The sequence below is a fragment of the Entelurus aequoreus genome, linkage group LG11 (assembly GCF_033978785.1).
Source record: "Entelurus aequoreus isolate RoL-2023_Sb linkage group LG11, RoL_Eaeq_v1.1, whole genome shotgun sequence".
Taxonomy (NCBI): Eukaryota; Metazoa; Chordata; class Actinopteri; order Syngnathiformes; family Syngnathidae; genus Entelurus; species Entelurus aequoreus.
The window spans coordinates 42887403-42909210 of NC_084741.1; the positions used below are offsets into that span (position 1 = coordinate 42887403).

Genomic DNA, 21808 nt, shown 5'->3' on the forward strand with positions numbered 1-21808 from the left:
GATAAAATAAAATGATTTGGTAATTAACTTGTGGTTGAAGCTCCTTCCACATAAATAATGATAAATGGGTTATACTTGTATAGCGCTTTTCTACCTTCAAGGTACTCAAAGCGCTTTGACAGTATTTCCACATTTACCCATTCACACACACATTCACACACTGATGGCGGGAGCTGCCATGCAAGGCGCTAACCAGCAGCCATCAGAGGCAAAGGGTGAAGTGTCTTGCCCAAGGACACAACGGACGTGACTAGGAAGGTAGAAGGTGGGAATTGAACCCCAGTAACCAGCAACACTCCGATTGCTGGCACAGCCACTCTACCAACTTCGCCACGCCGTCCCCACATGAATGTCATGTCCAACAATATGCACTGTGACTATAGCAGCCCTGCCAAATCTTCAAGACATGTTATGCTTTATTTTAAGGCTGTCAAAAATAACATGTGATTCATCACAAAAATATCGCAATAATCATGTATATCAATCAATCAATCAAAGTTTATTTGTATAGCTCTTAATCTCAAATACCCCAAAGGGCTTTACAAACCACAACGACATCCTCGGCTCTGATCCCACATCCAGGCAAGAAAAAACTCATCCCAATTGGAACAATGAGAAACCTTGGAAGAGACCGCAGTGTTGACCGCAGTGTTGATCCAAAATCAGCAGATAAAGCATCGTGTTGATGGGCTGTACGGCCTCTGAACGAGTCGTATACACACAGAAAATAATGTTTGACAAATCAAGTAGCCAACCAATCACAGCTTTAAAGTCCATGTAGCCATGACATGGGATTTGTTGGAGGTTCACAGCACGCTACACAAGAGAGTTTACAGGGAAAGAACGAGCCAGTAGTGTCAACATTGGAGCACATTTTTCAGGTGTAATATACTTAACTCAAAAGTGAAACCGACGAAATGCAACAAAATAGGCACCTTGAGAGCAGCACAGCATACAGTACAAGCATATTCAATGGTCAAACGAGAGTACGAAAAGGGCACATGTTGGCAGGTCTGCTATAAGATTTCTATATTTTCTATATGCAAAAAAATATTATTTTTGTATTTGCAGTTGCATAACAATGTGTATGCAGAATGTAACAATTTCACAGAGGACAAAAAAGAAGGCTATTTCTAACTAACAATAGGACTTACTTTGGCAGAGATGGTAGTGCTCTGTCACCCTCTGCAAGACAAAATAAATCAGCTACAGTAGCGAGAGCCAACACATCACTATGTTCTTTGCACACAGTTATTTTTAGAAAACAAATAAACACAAGACGTCTACTCAAAGTGACAAACTATGACAAGCATCTCCAGTCAGAAACAGAGTTAATTGTCTGGTTGGATATCTGTGTTTGTATTATATTGACAGTATTGCTACAGCAATTCATGATTTATTTCCAAGTTAACCACTGCAGTGCAGCAAGCCTAACAAAAGTACATACAGTAGAAGCCATATTGTGTCCTACCCTTGTGGACTCTGACGATGAAGGAGTGAGTAGCTAAGGAGAAGAGTCGACAGTAACCGTCAATCAAGTCGGCCATGTTTTCTGCTGTGGTCAGCGACGCTGTGGTGACTGTGAGGGGCTTCACACGCATGCAGAAACACACAGAATTAGTCGGATAAAAATGAACTGAGAGGCTTTATATGATTTTTTAATGAACAACACATCCCAGCATATTCATTTGTTTACACCCACCCAGAAAATAAAAAAAAAACGTGACGTGGATATCTTTTTCCACTGGTACGTTCTACTGTAAACACCGCCCACTCTGGACCTACACATGCTGCCATTGCATTCATCTTTACCAGAGGACTGAGTCATTACCAGCTATTCTACAGTACAATGACTAATAAGCAGAGGTTAGTGTGAGATCGTTACATGCATGCATTACACAATAATTTCAACTAATTGTGTGATTGTGACATCTTATCATTCAACTGATCATTTGGTGGAAACCAGAAGACAACATCAGGGATGTCGTGTGTGTTTGTTACCTCTGGAGCTCCTGCTACGTTGAGCTGCAGCATGCCTTTCCTGTCCTTTTCCTCCAAAGCTGAATATTGGATGGACTGAACCTGGTTGAAGTTAGCTAAGTGGGTAGGCTGAAGACATAAAGATACATTAACATTAAACAGTGATTAAACATATTTTATGTGACTGAACAGCTGTCCTAACAGCTGTAACTAATTGCACAGGCAAGACACACCAGAAGAGGGCAGTGTGGTAGATTTATATTACTTCCTTTAAAAAGAGCATGAAGTGATTAACCCTGCAGCTTAAACGCTCATATACGGCAATATACACACATGTGCTGTATGGCATGGACAGAGATATCCAATAACGGTTTCATATTGACAGAAATGTCAATATTTTATGATGATACTCACCATTGAGCCCTTATCTGTGAGGTAGCTGATTCCTTCCTCTGGTCCGATTGCCAACTCGACTGATATTACCCAACTAGACTGGAAAGGTAGAAAGAAAAACTTTAATTATTGTTATTATTAATATTGTTATTTTAGTCCACTTTATCACACATCTAAAATCTAATAGGCTAACGTGATCCTTACTTTTAGCATTTTCACATTCTACTTTTGGCTACTTAAGGAGGCTGTTTAATGTATTTTAAGCATTGTATTCCGCCATCTTATGGCTTTTAGTACATAACTACGTACACTACGTACGTACATAAACCATACACGCGCATTAGCTTTGTGTGTTGTGAGCTAATAATTAACAATATGGATCATTCTATCATAACAACAACATGACTGCAAATTGTGCATTATTTCTTTGGACTGCTTTGGTGTGTGTTCATGCGCTTATTGCAAGTGCATGCGTACAAAACATGGTGAGTGACAGGCCTGAACGCCAAACAAGTTCCTCTGGCCGACCTGTTTTTTTATTCAATATAATTAGTAGGGGATATAGGGATGTCCCGATACAACTTTTCCCTTCCGATAGGGTACAAATATTGGAGTGCTAAGTGTTGGTCGATACAATCTAAATCCGATACGGTATCAGCAGGAATCATAGTAGATATGTAATCTGTGGGGTTAAGTCCCTTCTTTCTGTTCAACCCAGGATTCCAACCAGGGTCGCTGGCATGATAGACAAGCGGGCCAACTACCAAGCTAAAAGCCCGAGCCATTAACCTGATAACAAACACAGCACTTGAGGTCATCAGGGAGTGAGATTTAGTAAAGTACACATGGCCCAGCCACACTGGCTAGCCTCTGTTATACATACTTGTATTATTTTGTAGTGTGGCATGTGAGAAAAGGTTTGATCAAGTGAAATTGGTCAAACAGAGAATAATGGCAGATATGAAAAATACTAACTTTATTGCATAAAAGTATATACTTATATTATTTTTGTAGAAGACTCTTACAAAATGTTTGATCAAGTAAAATTACTCAGAACAATGGTAAGTATGAAAAAACAAATACCATATGACAGATTTACACTTTTTAAAGTGGGGTGTTACTTTGTGTTTTGGTGAAACCTAGTGGTCATAATAATTCATTAATTTAAGGGCATGATGCAGGACGTTGAACGATCCAGACACCATTGTTAGTGGATATTGTTTAATGGGCTTGTGCCTTGGAGACTTTGTATCTGTAAGTAATATGCATCCATAATTATTTGATACTCATTTGTATTGGCAAATGTTGTGTTTTGGACTGCAATATTGTTCAACTGAGGACACTTATTATGTATGCCTAGCTTGTGTTCTATTGTGTGCTTAGTTGTTGTGTAGCTGCAAGCTCCTAGTAGCCTTCCATGATTACCGTATGTAAACAACTTGACTACAAAAGCAAGGTCACACTTGTGTGCCTAATCCGAGATGTCAACTGGCTGTCGACCTTTGCACAAGTCAACGCTGTGCAGGACTGCTTGTTTTTTTGTTGTTGCTAATATCAGATCGTTACACCCCTAATAGTGAAAGAGAAAAATATACACATTTAAAAAAGATATATGTAACATAGCTAGCTGTTGGTGTTCTTGATATAGTTTTGGTTTGAAAAATGTAACTGTGAGCAAGTTGCAAACAGCTCCTTTAAGTTATATATTTAGTTAAAGATACTGTTTGTATCCGTAAGTGGCATCAAACATTTTCATTGCTTCCAAATTTAGGTTCACATGTACACATAGATTAAACATTTATCCATACAAAAAACATTCCTCAAATTAGTTTGACACGGTCAGCGATCTATTGTACTTATTTAACAGTACATTTATTAGTAAATTGCATCATCTACACCTGTCCATATACACGCACGCAGGCACACACACACACACACACACACACACACACACACACACACACACACACACACACACACACACACACACACACACACACACACACACACACACACACACACACACGCACACGCACACGCACACGCACACACACGCACACGCACACGCACACATATAGTTAAACTAAATGTATCTAATAACTGTGTGTGAAAGAAAGGGACAAATAGGAAACTTTCTAACCTGACCTTGTTTTAGTTCTGGTAAGCCATTAACAAGATAGCATTCCACACACAGTGCTAAATAAATTCCCAATTTCCACCAGAAGGACTTGATAAAGCTGAAAAGCGTGTGAACGTCCTTCACTGTTCCGCAAAACATGAACAATTTGTCTCCATGGACTGACTGCCGCCTTACCCCTAAAGCACATTTGAAGCACTCTTTGTCGAAGTGGTAGATGGGAGAGATTATCTCAAAGAACTTGTGGATGCTCTGCTCATCGTTGAGGTTGGCAAATTGCTTAAACGTCTGCTGGATCTGCTTACGGAGAGCCTTTGCCTGAAAAAGGTGGAAAAAAATTTGAACAGCAATTAAAAGGCATGGCCATTCTTCAATAGGCTTATGTAGCCCAGGGCTTTGGAAAGCCCAAAGGCAACATCATGTTCAACTTGATTCTGTTTAATCAGGTACTCAAACATCAAGACAAATATCCTTTGTGTCAACATTCATTCAACCAAACAGTTCATCCCACAATCAGCAGAGAGACTCACACTTCACTGACCAAAGAACATTTCTGTCATTGCTGCTCACCTTTAAAGAGTCCAGTAGGCTTTTAGGGAAGAACCTTCTTAAACCAACATCTTTCCTAAAAACACACATTGAGAGCACGACATTTGACATTAATTGTATATTCACCAGGAAAAAAAATAATTGAAGAAATCAATGTTACTCTAGGAGTTCATAGTTGGATTTCTTGTCAAGGGCATTTCCTGGCATCTCTCTGAAGAAACGCCTGCATAATATAGGGAGGATGGTTAGAACAAACAGGAAACTTCTTATTTACAGGTTTGCAGGTATACACACTGTATTTTGTCACCTTATTTCCAGACAGCCCAGTTTCAAAGCGATATCTTGATCCACCTGATCTGCGATATGTTGCATGTAGTCACTCTTAACCTGGTGAAACAGTGTAACAACACATTTTTTTTGTAACTGTAAATGGCATAGGTCATTATGAAAGTAGATCAAGGCAAAAAACACACCACTATCATAGAAGTTGTTGAGGCATTTATTTAGGGCCCTATTCTCCCGTTTGCGCGTTTTTTTGTTTTTTTTTACACACTTGAAGTTCCGCACGTTTGTCTTATTCGTAATCTTCTATTCAGCCTGCAGACACATCTACCCAGCAAAAGTTAGGAAAAAGTGCGAACGTCTGGAATGATGGCGGGCTCATTTCTAATGAGGTGGAATTTGCCTTGACGCTTTTATTTCCTAGTTGTGTGAAATTGTGGATCATTGAATTTTACTAACACCAGTGAATGTCATTGGAGTCCATGTAAAAATAACACTTTACATTTGAAAAGGCCGCATCAGGCCAGTGCTTGTCATGTGAGCGTGTGTCGCCAGGGTGATGTAGTGTGTGTATACACGCTAAAACAGCTTCATTTTCCTGGCTGTAGATGAATAATAAGTGGTGGCGGCGTGGCTCAGATCGTAGAAAATTTTGAGAGTTCCTGGCACGAATCCAGCTTCCGCCAAGGACACATACTTCCGTTGTGTCCTTGGGCAAAACACCCCACCCACCTTGCCTCTGGTGCCACCAACACTGGTGTATGCATGTGTGTGGCAGGACTCCCTTGTAAAAGGGATGCTTAACCTCAATGGGATATTCTTGGGTTACATTTTTTTTTTAAATAGAAGCATTTAAGTCCCATCTTAAAACTCATTTGTATAATCTAGCCTTTAAATAGACCCCCCTTTTTTAGACCAGTTGATTTGCCGTTTCTTTTCTTCTCTCCTCTTCTTCCCTGTCCCTTGCGAGGGGGAGTTGCATAGGTCCGGTGGCCATGGATGAAGTGCTGGCTGTCCAGAGTCGGGACCCCGGGTGGACCACTAGCCTGTGCATCGGTTGGGGACATCTCTGCGCTGCTGACCCGTCTCCGCTCGGGATGGTTTCCTGCTGGCCCCGCTGTGGACTGGACTCTCGCTGATGTGTTGGATCCACTGTGGACTGGACTTTCACAATGTTATGTCAGACCCACTCAACATCCATTGCTTTCGGTCTCCCCTAGAGGGGGGGGGGGTTACCCACATATGCGGTCCTCTCCAAGGTTTCTCATAGTCATTCACCGACGTCCCACTGGGGTGAGTTTTTCCTTGCCCGTATGTGGGCTCTGTACCGAGGATGTCGTTGTGGCTTGTACAGCCCTTTGAGACACTTGTGATTTAGGGCTATATAAATAAACATTGATTGATTGATTGAATAAATAGACAAAACTTTGTTCCACTTACTATTATAACCACTCTGATGTTATTTGTGATTTTAAGAGTTCTGTCTAATACAAATGTTTGTGAAGCAACGACACATCAGAGGGGCTTGACAGCTTTTTTTTTGTGTGTGTGTGTGTGTGTGTGTGTGCGTGTGCTTGCGCGGAGGCTCATAAAAGTTTAACTGTCGAAGAATCAATCAAATCAATTGATGGACACTACATATATTTACTATTACATAGTCACATTGTTCAATGATCACAGTCCAAATAAATTGAACGTCCATTAGTACCAGGATTTTCAAACATGGCTGACATACACGTGCAGTCCCCTTCTGCAGTGGGGGCACTCACGAGTCAACGATGTGCATTTAAATTTTTGATAGTTAATTCAGAGTGGTATATGGTCCCTTTATCCTTATTTCAATGGATGTTCCCCGGTGTCTAAATTCAAGCGATCAGAATAGATTTGATAGTTTTCTGGAATTTTTTTTTCATTATTTTATTGTGTGTGGTACACACTGCATTCAAATTTCAACTGCAATATAATGTTTCACTTACCAGGGGCGCTGGACTTATACCAGCCTCAGAGGCGCATGAGAACAAAAGTGCTGAAGTGCCCATCTTGGATGAAGGCGTGCCCTGACAAACTTAAAGGCCTACTGAAATGAATTGTTTTTATTTAAACGGGGATAGCAGATCTATTCTATGTGTCATACTTGATCATTTCGCGATATTGCCATATTTTTGCTGAAAGGATTTAGTATAGAACAACGACGATAAAGATTGCAACTTTTGGTATCTGATAAAAAAAAGGCTTGCACCTACCGGAAGTAGCGTGACGTAGTCAGTTGAACATATACGCAAAGTTCCCTATTGTTTACAATGATGGCCGCATGAAGTGAGAGAGATTCGGACCGAGAAAGCGACAATTTCCCCATTAATTTGAGCGAGGATGAAAGATTTGTGGATGAGTAAAGTGCAAGTGAAGGACTAGTGGGGAGTTGAAGCTATTCAGATAGGGAAGATGCTGTGAGAGTCGGGGGTGACCTGATATTCAGCTGGGAATGACTACAACAGTAAATAAACACAAGACATATATATACTCTATTAGCCACAACACAACCAGGCTTATATTTAATATGCCACAAATTAATCCTGCATAAAAACACCTGCGTGTTTGTTATGCTAGCTCCTAGCTCCTCTGCTAGCTCCTAGCTCCATAGAACACGCCAATACAATTCAAACACCTGATCAACACACACAATCACTCAGCCCAAAAGACCGTTTACCTAACCCAAGGTTCATAAAGCTTATATATTTTAAAAAAGTTACGTACGTGACGCGCACATACGGTCAAGTTATCGAATGTTTAGCAGCCAAGGCTGCATACTCACGGTACCTGATATTCAGCTGGGAATGACTACAACAGTAAATAAACACAAGACATATATATACTCTATTAGCCACAACACAACCAGGCTTATATTTAATATGCCACAAATTAATCCTGCATAATAACACCTGCGTGTTTGTTATGCTAGCTCCTAGCTCCTCTGCTAGCTCCTAGCTCCATAGAACACGCCAATACAATTCAAACACCTGATCAACACACACAATCACTCAGCCCAAAAGACCGTTCACCTAACCCAAGGTTCATAAAGCTTATATATTTTTAAAAAGTTACGTACGTGACGCGCACGTACGGTACGGTACGTGTTATGCTAGCTCCTAGCTCCTCTGCTAGCTCCTAGCTCCATAGAACACGCCAATACAATTCAAACACATGATCAACACACACAATCACTCAGCCCAAAAGACCGTTCACCTAACCCAAGGTTCATAAAGCTTATATATTTTAAAAAAGTTACGTACATACGCAAAAAAAAGCCAAGGTGCATACTCACAGTAGCACGTCTGCGTCTTTGTCATCCAAATCAAAGTAATCCTGGTAAGAGTCTGTGTTGTCCCAGTTCTCTACAGGCGTCTGTGTATCCAAATCAAAAGTCCTCCTGGTTAGAGTCTCTGTTATCCGAGTTCTTCCATCTTGACTCCATCTTTCGGGAATGTAAACAAAGAAGCGCCGGCTGTGTACTGTTGTGGCTGACTACGTTCGAAAAATACGTCCATTTCGCAGCGACAACTTTCTTCTTTGCTTGCTCGGCTTCCTTCTCCATAATGCAATGAACATGATTGAAACAGATTCACGAACACAGATGTCCAGAATACTGTGGAATTATGAAATGAAAACAGAGCTTTTTCGTATCGGCTTCAATGTGGAAGGCATACCCGTGTTCGCCGGGCTACGTCACACGCATACGTCATCCTCAGAGGCGTTTCGAACCGGAAGTTTAGCGGCAAATTTAAAATGTCACTTTATAAGTTAACCCGGCCGTATTGGCATGTGTTATAATGTTAAGATTTCATCATTGATATATAAACTATCAGACTGCGTGGTCGGTAGTAGTGGGTTTCAGTAGGCCTTTAAGTTAAAGGGGAGAATGCGTTGCAGGCATAATCCGCACAGTCGCGCACCTTTTTTAACTTTATTACATGGGAGAATAGGGCCCTTAGTTACTATATATTTGTGATCTAGTATTTTTCTCTTCTTCTATTGTGTTGTCGCACCTGGTGATAGAGGTAGTTGAGCGAGGGTTTGTCTTCCGAGAAATGACTGAGGTAACCTTTCGGAAAGTAGCGCATCCGCAGCTCGTACCTGAAAATGGCAGAGATAAAGTTAATTACAGTTCATCATTTTTTAAATTTTTCCACACACAGGCAAAATGAATACGCCTGTAGAATCCCGATTCAATATCTCTGAGACGATGACTCATTTTCACAGAGAGATTACATTTCATTCAACCATTATATACTACGGCCTAAACTACACAAACCAAAGTCAGACTTGTCACGTGGAAGCTGACAGTTGGCCCTCGACAGGACATTTGAGTAAAACAAACCCAAAAAAACACGATTGAACAGTCCCCCAACATGAATTACTATAGCACTTACAGTTTAAAACACCACATTAATAATTAAACAGGACAATATTAATGTATATAAATGTTTGTTCAGAAAAAATAGAATTTTTTTTGGTTTAACATGTTAAAGGTGTTTGATAAACACGTTAAGTGCAATATGATAACGTGCAATATTTGTCTATGTGAGGGAATGTGTGACTGTTTTTATGACTATTTATATTTTCGATAGAGATCGACCAATTATTGGTCGGGCCGAATATAGGCGCCGATATTTGGCATTTTGACGTATATCCTATCGGCCTCTTTTTATCTGTTTATTTTTGTTTTTTGCAACTACAACAGAACTACATCAGCAGATACAATAATAGTACACACTATTTTATAGCTTGCTCATTCTGTTTACCGCATGGTGTTTGGATCTTAGTAAATCATGCCCTTACTATATAAGTAAAGAGGAGCAGGCAGCAGCTCAAACATTCGTATTCCTTCTTTAACATTCAGAAGAAATTATGTCACCCAGCTTGAAAAATGTCTCCTCTTTAAGCTACGTGAAGGATCCCAGAATTGATTTTATTTAAATGTTCGCAATATTTCAGAGGTACTCAAGAGGAAACCTTACAATGTATTAAATCCATAAACTGCTATAAAAGTGTATAAAATTAAGTAGATTGCGGGTTATTGTGATGTAGAGAAATCCCATATACTTTTTGACCAATTTTACCAGGAGATTTCCCATATTTTGAAATGCGAATGTTGATGCTTCTCTGACCTACAGGATTAGACAGACATAATAAAGATGTTTATGAAATCCCCTGATGTTTTTTGGTGCTAAATTAACCACATTATAGCCTCATAAAACATTAGGTCGCTACTGGTCCAACATTTCCCCAAAAATATTGTAAAAAAAACAACTACTTATAGCCTTGTCCAGCTGTTTACTGACATATACTATTCATGTTTAACTACTGTAACTTTTACTGCAAATATATATTAGCTCCAAATATTGGTTATTGGCCTCCTTGACTACTAATAATCGGTATCGGTCCTGAAAAAAACATATCGGTTGATCTATGATGACAATGACAATAAAGGGTTTCAATTATATTGTATAATCTCTTTTTTCTTGAGTCTTCAATGAATGAAACACTGTTAATACAGATAAAAAATGAAATATATTTAATTGTGATTAATCAAAATAAATCCACAATAATCCTGTAATTTATCTGATTGCATACTTTGATAGCACTAACTGCTACATTCTAATAATAATGGATATATTTATTGGACATTTCAAGGTAATTATCATAGACAACCACTCATTTCAGTACGTTTTAATCATCTCAGTAGGAAGGTGGGAGTATATCACCAAAAAAAGGCACTACCCTCTCATAACAGAACGGCATGTGGTCTTTTGACCGTAAAATGCTTGAATTTTAATTTATAAAGCATAATGTGATTATTGCTATTCTGAAGCAGTTTAGTTTATAAAAAGCTAAGAAGTCATTGTGACATCACTGCATGAGTGACACTAAGCGGTGGCTACAATGGAAGGAACTGGGTCAGGACAGTGGTGAGTGGGGATGCTGCAAGCCTACAAACAGATAACAGAGAAAATCAAGGAAGAGAACAAAATGAATAAAACAACTTTGTTCAATAATGAATGAAGCACAAGGTGGAAGAGAGAAAAATTAGACATGTTGAAAAGCAGAGATCCAAAGAAAAAAAACAAAGATGCGGGAGATGAAAAAAGACGACGCAGAGTGAGATCAAAGTGGAAAATGCTAAGTGTGGCCACATGAGACAGACGGAGGGAACGCAAGCAAAGGGAGATATAGAGGAGTGTGATAGAGTCAGTCCATCCCTTGGGCTGCGGCTGCTGCTGCTGCTGCTGCTGATCTAACAATAGCTCGACTCTTGTGGGCTTGCAGCTTTTCCGCCCTCTAAGGCACTGCTCTTCTGCTTCACATGAACAATTTGAAAAACGTGTTTTTGTTTTGTTTTGTTTTTAACTTTATACAGATTTGAGTGCAGTTTACTATAAGTCATACTATGATGTAGCCAAATGAAGATGCCTCAGTTCACTTATGAAGTAAACATTGGTTAAAAATGGTTGGATATGCTAACGTGAGGCAAATAAAACCACATCTTTCCAAAAATAACACCCTAGGTCACTTCCTCAAAACACTGTAGGAACATCATAAGAATAATGACGTCAATTAAGTCACCAATGACTCAATTCATCTAATAATTTGCAAGATGAAAAGGACAAAAAATATATAAATCACATGAAAGATGATAATAAATACACAACACTTTCACTACCACTTTTTACACACGCCAGATTAAGCAGTTATTTTCATGTATTGTTTCTCATGCTTTTGAGTGGGTTTTCTCAAATAGGTGGCCTGAATTTGCTTCCTTAAAGAGTACCTATGACAAATGTATTATTTTCTGTTTTATAAATGTTGTTACAATGTTGGATATGCATGTTAAACAATGTGAAAGCGTCAAATCATAAAGTTTATGCATTTGGCTTATTTAGACATTAGTCAAACTCTCAACCAGAGGGAGGTAGAGGGCCAAATTTGTTACATGGCTATGAGAAAACACAAAAAAGTATGATAAAGCTTTATTTTCATCTAATCTTAGAATGAACATAATAACATTGACGTGCAACAGGCAGTGACATAAATGCTGCTCAAAGCATCATTTTTTTTTAGTCTGAATTGATCAGCAAGTGTACAGGTGTACCTAATGTTGTGACCGGGTGAATCTACGACTTCGTACACACTGCAGGGTAGGATGTCCAATTCTGATTTATTTGTCAAATCCAATCTTTTAATTTAGTCGTTTACAATTTAAAAAAATACTATATCTAATGTGAACGCACTTGCAGACATGACGTCATGATGTCACACATGCTTCAGTGTTTATAGAAGTAAACATGGCTCCAATTCTAGTAGGTCTCAGTCCTGGCGCATTGATGGCAATTACAAGGATTTTGTGCAAATAAAGACAACGTTTCCTGAACCAAATTTTTGCGCGCAGAAGATTAAGAAGGAAGAGGGCAAGCATTTTCACTCTCGCAGTTTGTGGAACATTTACTTTGATGTCTGCTCCGAAGAGCGTGTTGGTGAGCGGTCTGAGTCAGGAGTGGTGGAACACTCACGTGAGTGTTCCATATTACATGTTACTTTCGCCTGTTTTACGCTCATTTGTCAGCTATTTATTTTGCAAACGTCTATTTTAGCGAATAACTATTTGATGATGCCCTGCGATGAGGTGGCGACTTGTCCAGGGTGTACCCCGCCTTCCGCCCGATTGTAGCTGAGATAGGCTCCAGCGCCCCCCGCGACCCCGAAGGGAATAAGCGGTAGAAAATGGATGGATGGACTATTTGATGATGTGTTCTGACCCAAGCCTCTTTCGTATGTGGATACACTGGAAATCGGATGTATCGAATGCGTTCAGACTGCATTCTGATACAGGTCACACATAGACAAAAATAAGGGAATTGACCTGCAGTGTGAACAAGGCAAATTGTTTATGAAGTTTATTTTTGACTGTATCTGGAAAAAAAAATTGCGGTGAAAAAGTGATATTAAAGCAAAATGTACACCAAAGCATATCAAATTCATATTTTCTAGACCACAGGAAGTGTTTTTAATGTAGAATAAAATCATCATAGGTCCCATCCATCCATCCATTTTCCACCGCTTGTCCGTCTCGGGGTCGCGAGGGTGGCTGAAGCCTGTCCTATTCCGACTTTTAAGCTAATTATAAAACAGCAGAATGCTAATTAGCCTGATTGTCTCCATTGTATCTCTATATTTGGACAATCAAGCTTGAAGCAACAAGCCAAAACACTGCTGCAATATTACCTCCACTCTTCCTGTGGGTGCTGTTTCTCATATTTCTCCCTGACATGAGAGACTCCCAAGTCAGGATGTAACCAATGGCGTGCGTCCGTGTGCAAATGGGTTAAACGGAGGCCAAGTGAAGTGACACAGCGCAATTTGTGGATTTCCGCTATCTTTTGGATGACTCCCTGTAGCACCAAAGGGGGATGGATAAAGAACAATGTGAAGGGCAAAAGGGTATGATGTACAAACAAACTTCAAAGTTGTAACATACCCTGACATCAGTAGCATCTCCATGTCTTATATTACTCGCCCAGGTGCTTGGTTCACTGTTTGTCTCAAAATAGTGGAAAATCTTCAGAACCCGATCCATAGAACCCGGTGTCCGCTCAACACCACCAGCAGAGCCACTGGTACCAACACCAGAAATGCCGGCCACCCCGGACCGGGATTTAACCCCACACCCACCTGCTGCAGAGTGTTTGAGGTTTGGCTCCAAGTAGGAAGACGTTGCCATGCCTGACTCAGATTTTCTTAGCGGGGCTAACTGGCTGTCATATTCTGTAGAGAAACAGAGAAGACAGAGGTTCAAATGAGACTTTGTGAATCTCTAAATGCGAACTTATTTGCTCCTGATCCAATTTTTACACCTGCAAAATTTAACCTGTCTGAAAAGTTTAGTTGAAAAGTAGGAATAAGCAGAGTTTATTTAATCCAAATTGATGCTATAGAAATAGTGTGGAACCTCGATTTACAAACCCTTCATTGTAAAATAAAACAATATCAGTTGGGATCATTTTTTCACCCATAATTATGTCAGTGATAACTAATGTATTCACAACTGTTATCCAAGACACAGTGTCTGCATTTACCAGAAAAACTAAAGCAAAACCATCAAAAATAATCATCTCCCGTGGATAAATGAAACCGTACAGACATTATTGAAAAAAAAAAGATGATGCTCTTAAAATATCACTCAAAACAAAAAGGGTGAATGATAGACAGACATTTACTTCTCTTAAAAATAAGGTGGTAAAGGAGATTCGACTTAGAAAAGCTAACTTTTTTCTTAACATTATTAGTACTGCAAAAGGAAATGAGTATCTATCCTCCTTCAAAACCGCAATAAAAGTTCACCTCCAGGCAGCTACAACCCTAAACTAACACCCTCCCCGGATTGCTATTAATCAAATGTAAACAATCAAATGCAGATACTTTTTCTTATGCCTTCTGATCTCTCTCTCTCTCTCTCTCTCTCTCTCTCTCTCTCTCTCTCTCTCTCTCTGTCCACTACTTGATGTCCATATCCTACCCCCCCCCCTCCACACCCCTGATTGTAAATAATGTAAATAATTCATTGTGATTATCTTGTGTGATGACTGTATTATGATGATAGTATATATGATAGTATATATCTGTATCATGAATCAATTTAAGTGGACCCCGACTTAAACAAGTTGAAAAACTTATTCGGGTGTTACCATTTAGTGGTCAATTGTACGGAATATGTACTTCACTGTGCAACCTACTAATAAAAGTCTCAATCAATCAAAAAGTAAGAGATCTGGAGAAATATAAAAAAAACTGATGGGAAAAAGTATAGTGCATAGATAAATTAGGGAGTTACAGCTAGAGGAGAAAGTCAGCTAAGATCGAAGGGACATTGCAACAACTTTGAACAACTATTTTATAAACTCAGTTGAAGATCTGACGTGAAGCAACTGCCCTCAGGTACAATACCATCCACCGATACCACTGAACCAATTCACAAACCCTTTCTTAATTTGTGCGTAGTGTCATAGTCACAAGTTGATAAAGCTATGTGTGGTCTCAAAAGATCTAAAGCCAAACATGTATTTTGTATGGATGTAAGTAACATTTATAAAATATCACAAACAATATTTTATAGTACCCTTAACTACTGTTATGAATAAATCCATAACTGAAAGTTCCTTCCCTGAATGCTGGAAGTGCTCTGTCATTACAACAATCTTTATATCAGGTAATCCTGCAATACCCAGCAACTAGACCAATAAGCATACTTCCAGAAATTGGTAGCGGAGCAAATTGTAGATCATGTTAACAACAATTTGGCTTTAGAAAACACGACACTACTGACACGGCTGTTTGCTTCTTTCTGGAAAACAGAAAATCAAAGCTGGATGCAGGCCTTGTCTCTTGTGCTGTTTTTGTCGATCTTAGAAAAGTGTTTGACATAATTAACCACAAGATATTGTTGACTAAACTGTCTAGTTTTAACATTTACCCATGTAGGTGGATTGAATCAGACATATATGCAAGATCACAGTGTGTTAGGATACAGAACATTAAATCAACATCACGTAACAACAATCTTGGTGTACTGCAGGTGTCAGTGCTGGGTCCACTGCTTTTCAGTTTGTTTATAAATGATCTGCCAAGTTGTTGTCCTTCAAATGTCACCTGTCAAATGTATGCCGATGATGCTGTTCTGTATGTCCAGAACTGATCCAGCCCGCGAGATGAGTTTGCTAAGTATAAAAATGAGCTGGAATTTTTTTTATGAAAGAAATTGCTGTTTTAAATGTATCCAGTGGATGTCGCAATAGCAATTCGACAGCTGCTTCCATGAGAGCGAGCATGACTTCGATAGGGGCGTAGCTATGTGCCGTGTGGCGACACTTTTGTGTTTGGACACTACATACTCACGGTGCTTATTAGTGATAGTATACAAAATGTGGACTGTTGTATTCATGCCTTGATTGTCAAAATGTTGTTGGTAATGTGACCTGTGACATTTCTACCCAAATAAATGCTTTTGATAATCTGTACATGTCATGTTGTACTTATGACTGAGGACACATTGTCTGGGCGCACATAAATATGCTGAAATAATATGTATTCCCTTGTAAGTTTATGTGTGATTAATAAAATTAGTCTAAATTCACAAGTTTTGTTGTAGAAGATGCTACATATGTACAGAATAATCCACATGCTATTAGTACATCAGTTTAGGAAAATGAGAAAAATTACATTAACAACATCCAGTAATTTAATTTTGATATTACTATTTATTTCATTTTCTGATAGATTAAGAATTAACACCAATGGGAGCATTTTAAAACACTGCCAGACTCAATTGCATCTATTTGACTGATGAATAGTATCACATCATTAAATCAGAAAGTGTGAATAACGACAAATGAAGATAGAATACTATTAAACGCAACATGTAAGTGTAAAAAAACCCCAACAACAACATTATGATTTATTCATTTTCAGAATGTGCTTGTTCTATTTTTAAACAAAGAAAACAATCTGAAGTTGAGCTAAAATGAGTTTGACACTCCTGTTTTATATTGTGTTGGTGCCTCTATCGTCTAAATGAAAGAAGAATAGGTGTTTTAGTTAATAATAAAAAATAATAAATCTAGAGTTGTGTACAGGTAATCTGATAATACGTGTATATGGTCTATAATGTTCAACGCCGGATGATGTATACAGTATAAGACATCCATCCATCTATCCATTTTCTACCGCTTGTCCCTTTTGGTGTCGCGGGGGGTGCTGGTGCCTATCTCAGCTGCATTCGAGTGGAAGGCGGGGTACATCCTGGACAAGTCGCCACCTCATCGCAGGGCCAACACAGATAGAGAGACAACATTCACACTCACACTCACACACTAGAGTCAATTTAGTGTTGAAAACAAGTTAAATGGTCAATTAGTAAAGCTATCACAAAACACAGACCAAACCTGAGTGGTAAGCAGATAAAAAAATCGGTGACAAAGATGGATTGCAAAGAGCAGTGACGAGGTCACTGCATCAATGACTCAAATCATGAGCAGAGAAGACCCTTTGAGTCCGATCGCTGCCTTCACTTGCTGCACTAATATGCAAAACGCAAAGCAGGGTAATGACACTGACAGAATGTTGATATCTCGACATAAGCTTTATTGCTGATCAGTTGGAACTTTTAATCTGATCTCTCTATTCTCCTCCATATTTTGTCAACTCTGCATATTTAAGTGACCAATGAAAACATGTTTTATTATGTAATGTGTCACGTGTTGAACATTTTGTTTATCCTCACAAAATCATCCAGCATGGCAAATAATAGATAATAAACATATTATTTGAGTATATGTTTGAAAAGGTATAATTATGCAAAAATTGTTTGCATATTGTAATATAAATTAATTATTTCATAACATTTCAAGCTTTTTCCAGGTCTACTTTGTTCGGGAAAATGACCGTTTGCATTCGAGAAAAGAATGAATCAGTACAGCAGCTTTAAATTGCTGGGGTTTAGGCTGCGGTTTACCTTGTATCAAACTATTTCAGATAGAAATACATAACAAAAAATTAAGACTGTCAAAAATAATGACAGATAGATTAAGTAATGTGATTTATCACACAAAATATTACATTAATCATGTATGTACATACGCAGATTAATCACATAATTTATTTTGATTATACATGCTCCTTTACCTTGCATATTGTGTTATTAAACTTTTAAAAGAGATACAACTGTTTCCATTGATGATATCCCCAAGGCATCTGACTCCCTTATCATACCATGTTGGAAAGTTCAATGGTTTCTTGTTAAACAGAAAATCAGGATTATTCCAAATAGGCGTAAATTGGCAGGGAGTGAGCGGGGACCCAGTTATTTAAAAAAATTCCCACCAAGCTGTTAAGGTAGTGCGTGTATTAATACTTTTAAAGCAGTTGTGTTTTCGGAGAATTTGGCTAATAAAGGGCAAGTTACAAATTGGGATCTCCTGGCTGAGTGATTGTTCAATCTCTAACCATAAATTATCTAATAAAGTGGGATTGATCCATTTTAATATATATTGTAGTTTATTTGCAAGGAAGTAATAGGAAAAGTTTGTGAGTTCTAGACCCCCATATTCTTTGGGTTTTTGTTAAGTTTTAAGGCTGATTCCTGCTGGTTTACTTTTCCAAAGAAACTGATTGATGTGTGAGTCTAGTGATTTAAACCAGATTTGAGAAGGTTTGGTTGGAATCATTGAAAATAGATAATTAACCCTAGGCAAGACCATAATTTTCACGGTAGAAACCCTTCCCATAAGTGAGATGGGCAGTGTCTTCCAACGCGCCAGATCATCCTCAATCGATTTTAAGATTGGGGAGTAATTCAAGCAATTCAGATCTGACAATGTGGAGAAAATATTGATACCCAGGTATTTAATGTTCCCTTTGTGCAGTGGAATCGATGAGGTGCTCTGAAAGTAAAAATTAATTGATAACAAAGTAGATTTGGACCAGTTGATGGAGTAATCTGAAATAGAACTGAATTTATTAATGAATGAAATTGTATCTTGAAGAGAAGAATGTGGATTTTGTAAGAAAAGTAATACATCATCAGCATAAAGGCTTATTTTATGATGAACGGTTGCGGTATGGATGCCTTTAATATTTGCATGCTGTCGAATTGCGGTTGCAAGAGGTTCAATAAATATAGCAAACAGTGACGGAGAAAGGGGAACCCTTGCCTAGTGCCCCTCATAAGATGAAACTTTGGAGAGATTTGGCTGTTCGTTCTAACCGAAGCTGTAGGGAAACTATATAGGACCTTAATCCATGCTATAAATGAGTCTCCAAATCCAAATTTATGTAGAGTAGCTAGAAGAAAATTCCAATTCACTCTATCAAATGCTTTTTCAGCATCTAAGGAAACAACAGCTGTTTTTAGATTATGAATAACAGAATAGTCTATCACATTGAGTAGACGGCGAACATTGTTGGACGATTGTCTCTCTTTGATGAAACCTGTTTGATCAGGATGTACTATATATGGAGTGACTTTTTCTAATCTTTGAGCTAATACTTTGCAGATAATTTTAAGATCAGCATTAATCAGGGAGATTGGCCGGTAACTGGATGGAAATGTTGGGTCTTTATCAGGTTTTAGCAAGAGACTGATAGTGGCAGAGTTCATATTTGGAGGAAGGAATGAGTTTTTTTTAATCTCTAAAGCCATTTTTGTAAATATCGGAGCTAGCAGTGACCAGAATGTTTTGTAGAACTCCACAGGGAACCCATCAGGCCCTGGTGCTTTATTGTTTGGCATCTGTTGAAGAGCATTGTGAAGTTCATCTACAGACTTCAAAGTATACCCAGACAGGACTTTAGATAAAATTGTTTTGAGCAAATAAATGATGCAAGTGTAAGTGAGTAATAACCTGTGATTAATCATGACTAGGGATGTAATGATAAACGGTATTAATGATTACTGCGGTAAAACTCCAGATGATTAGTATAACTGTTTTAAATTAAAATGATCTAAAAACCGTCATTGATAAATGCACAATGATAAACTCACGGACTGACTGGCGCCAGCTGGCTGGCTTAAACGCTAACATGAAAACAAGAGAAATTAACATATGTCCCCATTAAGAAACGACATACTCCAATCCAAACCATAAACACATTACTGTCTAAGATATTGAATTGTGCACATTGGACCTACAGGCTGTGCTCTCTTAGAACAGAGTGATCGTTCAATACACGGAGGATTACGAGTACACTCATATTAAATTTGCATACCGTTTCATTCCTACTCATGATTAATCCAAATTTAAATGTGTAAATATTCTGATTGAAAAATGTATAATTTGACAGGTCTACAAAAAATAAAACACATAATTTTGTAAATTGCATTTTTTAACATTCTTTTAATTGGCTTGACAATAATTTTGGGTAGGCCCGCATATGTAACAACAATGACAAGGCAAGTGTTGCTGAACTGATACACATTCACCTCAACCTTTAATATCGAATGTTGGGCAACACTATGGGTGTTACAGGAGAAGCGGGTATCTTGATAAAACTAAAGTTATTTGCTAAACGTGCCATGCTGCTGCCAAATACACTGGAAGCACAACCAACCTTGTAACTAATTCGAAACGGCGAAATCAAATCAGCGTTGAGTAGGCATATTTGAATCATGATGTGTTGTGAGCAGGACGTAAATCGTATCTCATCCTATCTAATATCAGAACGTTGCTTGTGAATCGAGATGTATATCCTATCCTGTTGGGTAGAGACCAGAGACGCCCATCCCTACATTTTATCTTTTGTAATACTAAATGTTTTTCTTGCTCCCAGAACGTCTTTCATTTGTATTATTATAATGTGCTAGGAGTGCAGTGTTTGTAGTTTGTATAGTGACTGGCTTGTGGAATAATCAAAGATAATGAATGGGCTTGAAGTGACAGTTTGAAAAATGTGAATATCCATATTCATTACAGGCATAGTACTGAGAGTAGGGAAATGTGTTTTTGCATATGCACTTAAACACCCTGAACACACACTGCATGACTCTAGCGTTTCTGAGTGTGTGTGTGTGTGTGTGTGTGTGTGTGTGTGTGTGTGTGTGTGTGTGTGTGTGTGTGTGTGTGTGTGTGTGTGCGTGTGTGTGTGTGTGTGTGTGTGTGTGTGTGTGTGTGTGTGTGTGTGTGTGTGTGTTTCATACAGCCAACCAGCTGGCCGGTCAGCAAATGAGTCAATGTCAGGCCGGAAAAAACACTGACACAAGGTCCTTTTAGAAGGCTCTAATAGACCCACAGTTCGACAGAAATCAGGTGATTTTAAGTAAATGAATTCTCAAGCAGTAGGAGACTTAGACAGACAGAGTGTTTGTATGGGTGAAGGCTGCACTATGTTTTTCCTCTACTCTCAACGAAAGGACCGCTAAGGTGGCACTTTCAATCTCCCTCTGACAGCCTGAAGTGAGCGTGGAGAGCATTATAAAAATGTTGGGCACATACTGGTGTTCATTGACCTTTCCAAGCCTCCTTCATTGTAACTAAAGCAGAAAAAAGTAGTGTCTTGTGTAATAAAAGCTTTGTAATTCTCTGCAGGTAGGAACATTCACACACCATCGACTTCCACATGTTTGCTTTGATAGACTGTTTTAAAATCCATCCTAGTGAATTAAATTTAATTGCTACTTCTTCCCACAGCCCAAAAAAAAGCACACTTGGCTGAATGAAAATGCTTAATTGTCCATAGATTTGAATGTGTCTCCTATGATTGACTGCTGACCAGTCCAGGGTTTCCCCACCTCTCTCCAAAAGTCAGACAGGATAGGCTCAGGATCACCGGTAACCACTGGGTTACAAGCGGTAAAGAAAACGGATAGATAGATAGAACGTTTTTCCTTTTACTTTGGACTTTTCTGGAAATTCCAGCAGGCCTCAA

General features: G+C 38.7%; 1 protein-coding gene across 17 annotated transcripts in view; it reads right to left on the minus strand.

The window, feature by feature from the left end:
- LOC133660156 (focal adhesion kinase 1-like) overlaps window positions 1-21808 on the minus strand; it is a 104261-nt gene that overhangs the window by 52859 nt on the left and 29594 nt on the right. For all 17 annotated transcript variants that reach the window (XM_062063362.1, XM_062063357.1, XM_062063365.1 and 14 more), the window contains 11 exons: window positions 13872-14158; window positions 13619-13785; window positions 9385-9472; window positions 5367-5446; window positions 5220-5282; window positions 5081-5135; window positions 4688-4828; window positions 2395-2472; window positions 2002-2109; window positions 1472-1589; window positions 1155-1185 (listed from right to left, as the gene is read on the minus strand). In XM_062063362.1, coding sequence (XP_061919346.1) covers window positions 1155-1185; window positions 1472-1589; window positions 2002-2109; window positions 2395-2472; window positions 4688-4828; window positions 5081-5135; window positions 5220-5282; window positions 5367-5446; window positions 9385-9472; window positions 13619-13785; window positions 13872-14158 — 1216 coding nt within the window. The remainder of the gene's footprint in view (window positions 1-1154; window positions 1186-1471; window positions 1590-2001; window positions 2110-2394; window positions 2473-4687; window positions 4829-5080; window positions 5136-5219; window positions 5283-5366; window positions 5447-9384; window positions 9473-13618; window positions 13786-13871; window positions 14159-21808) is intronic.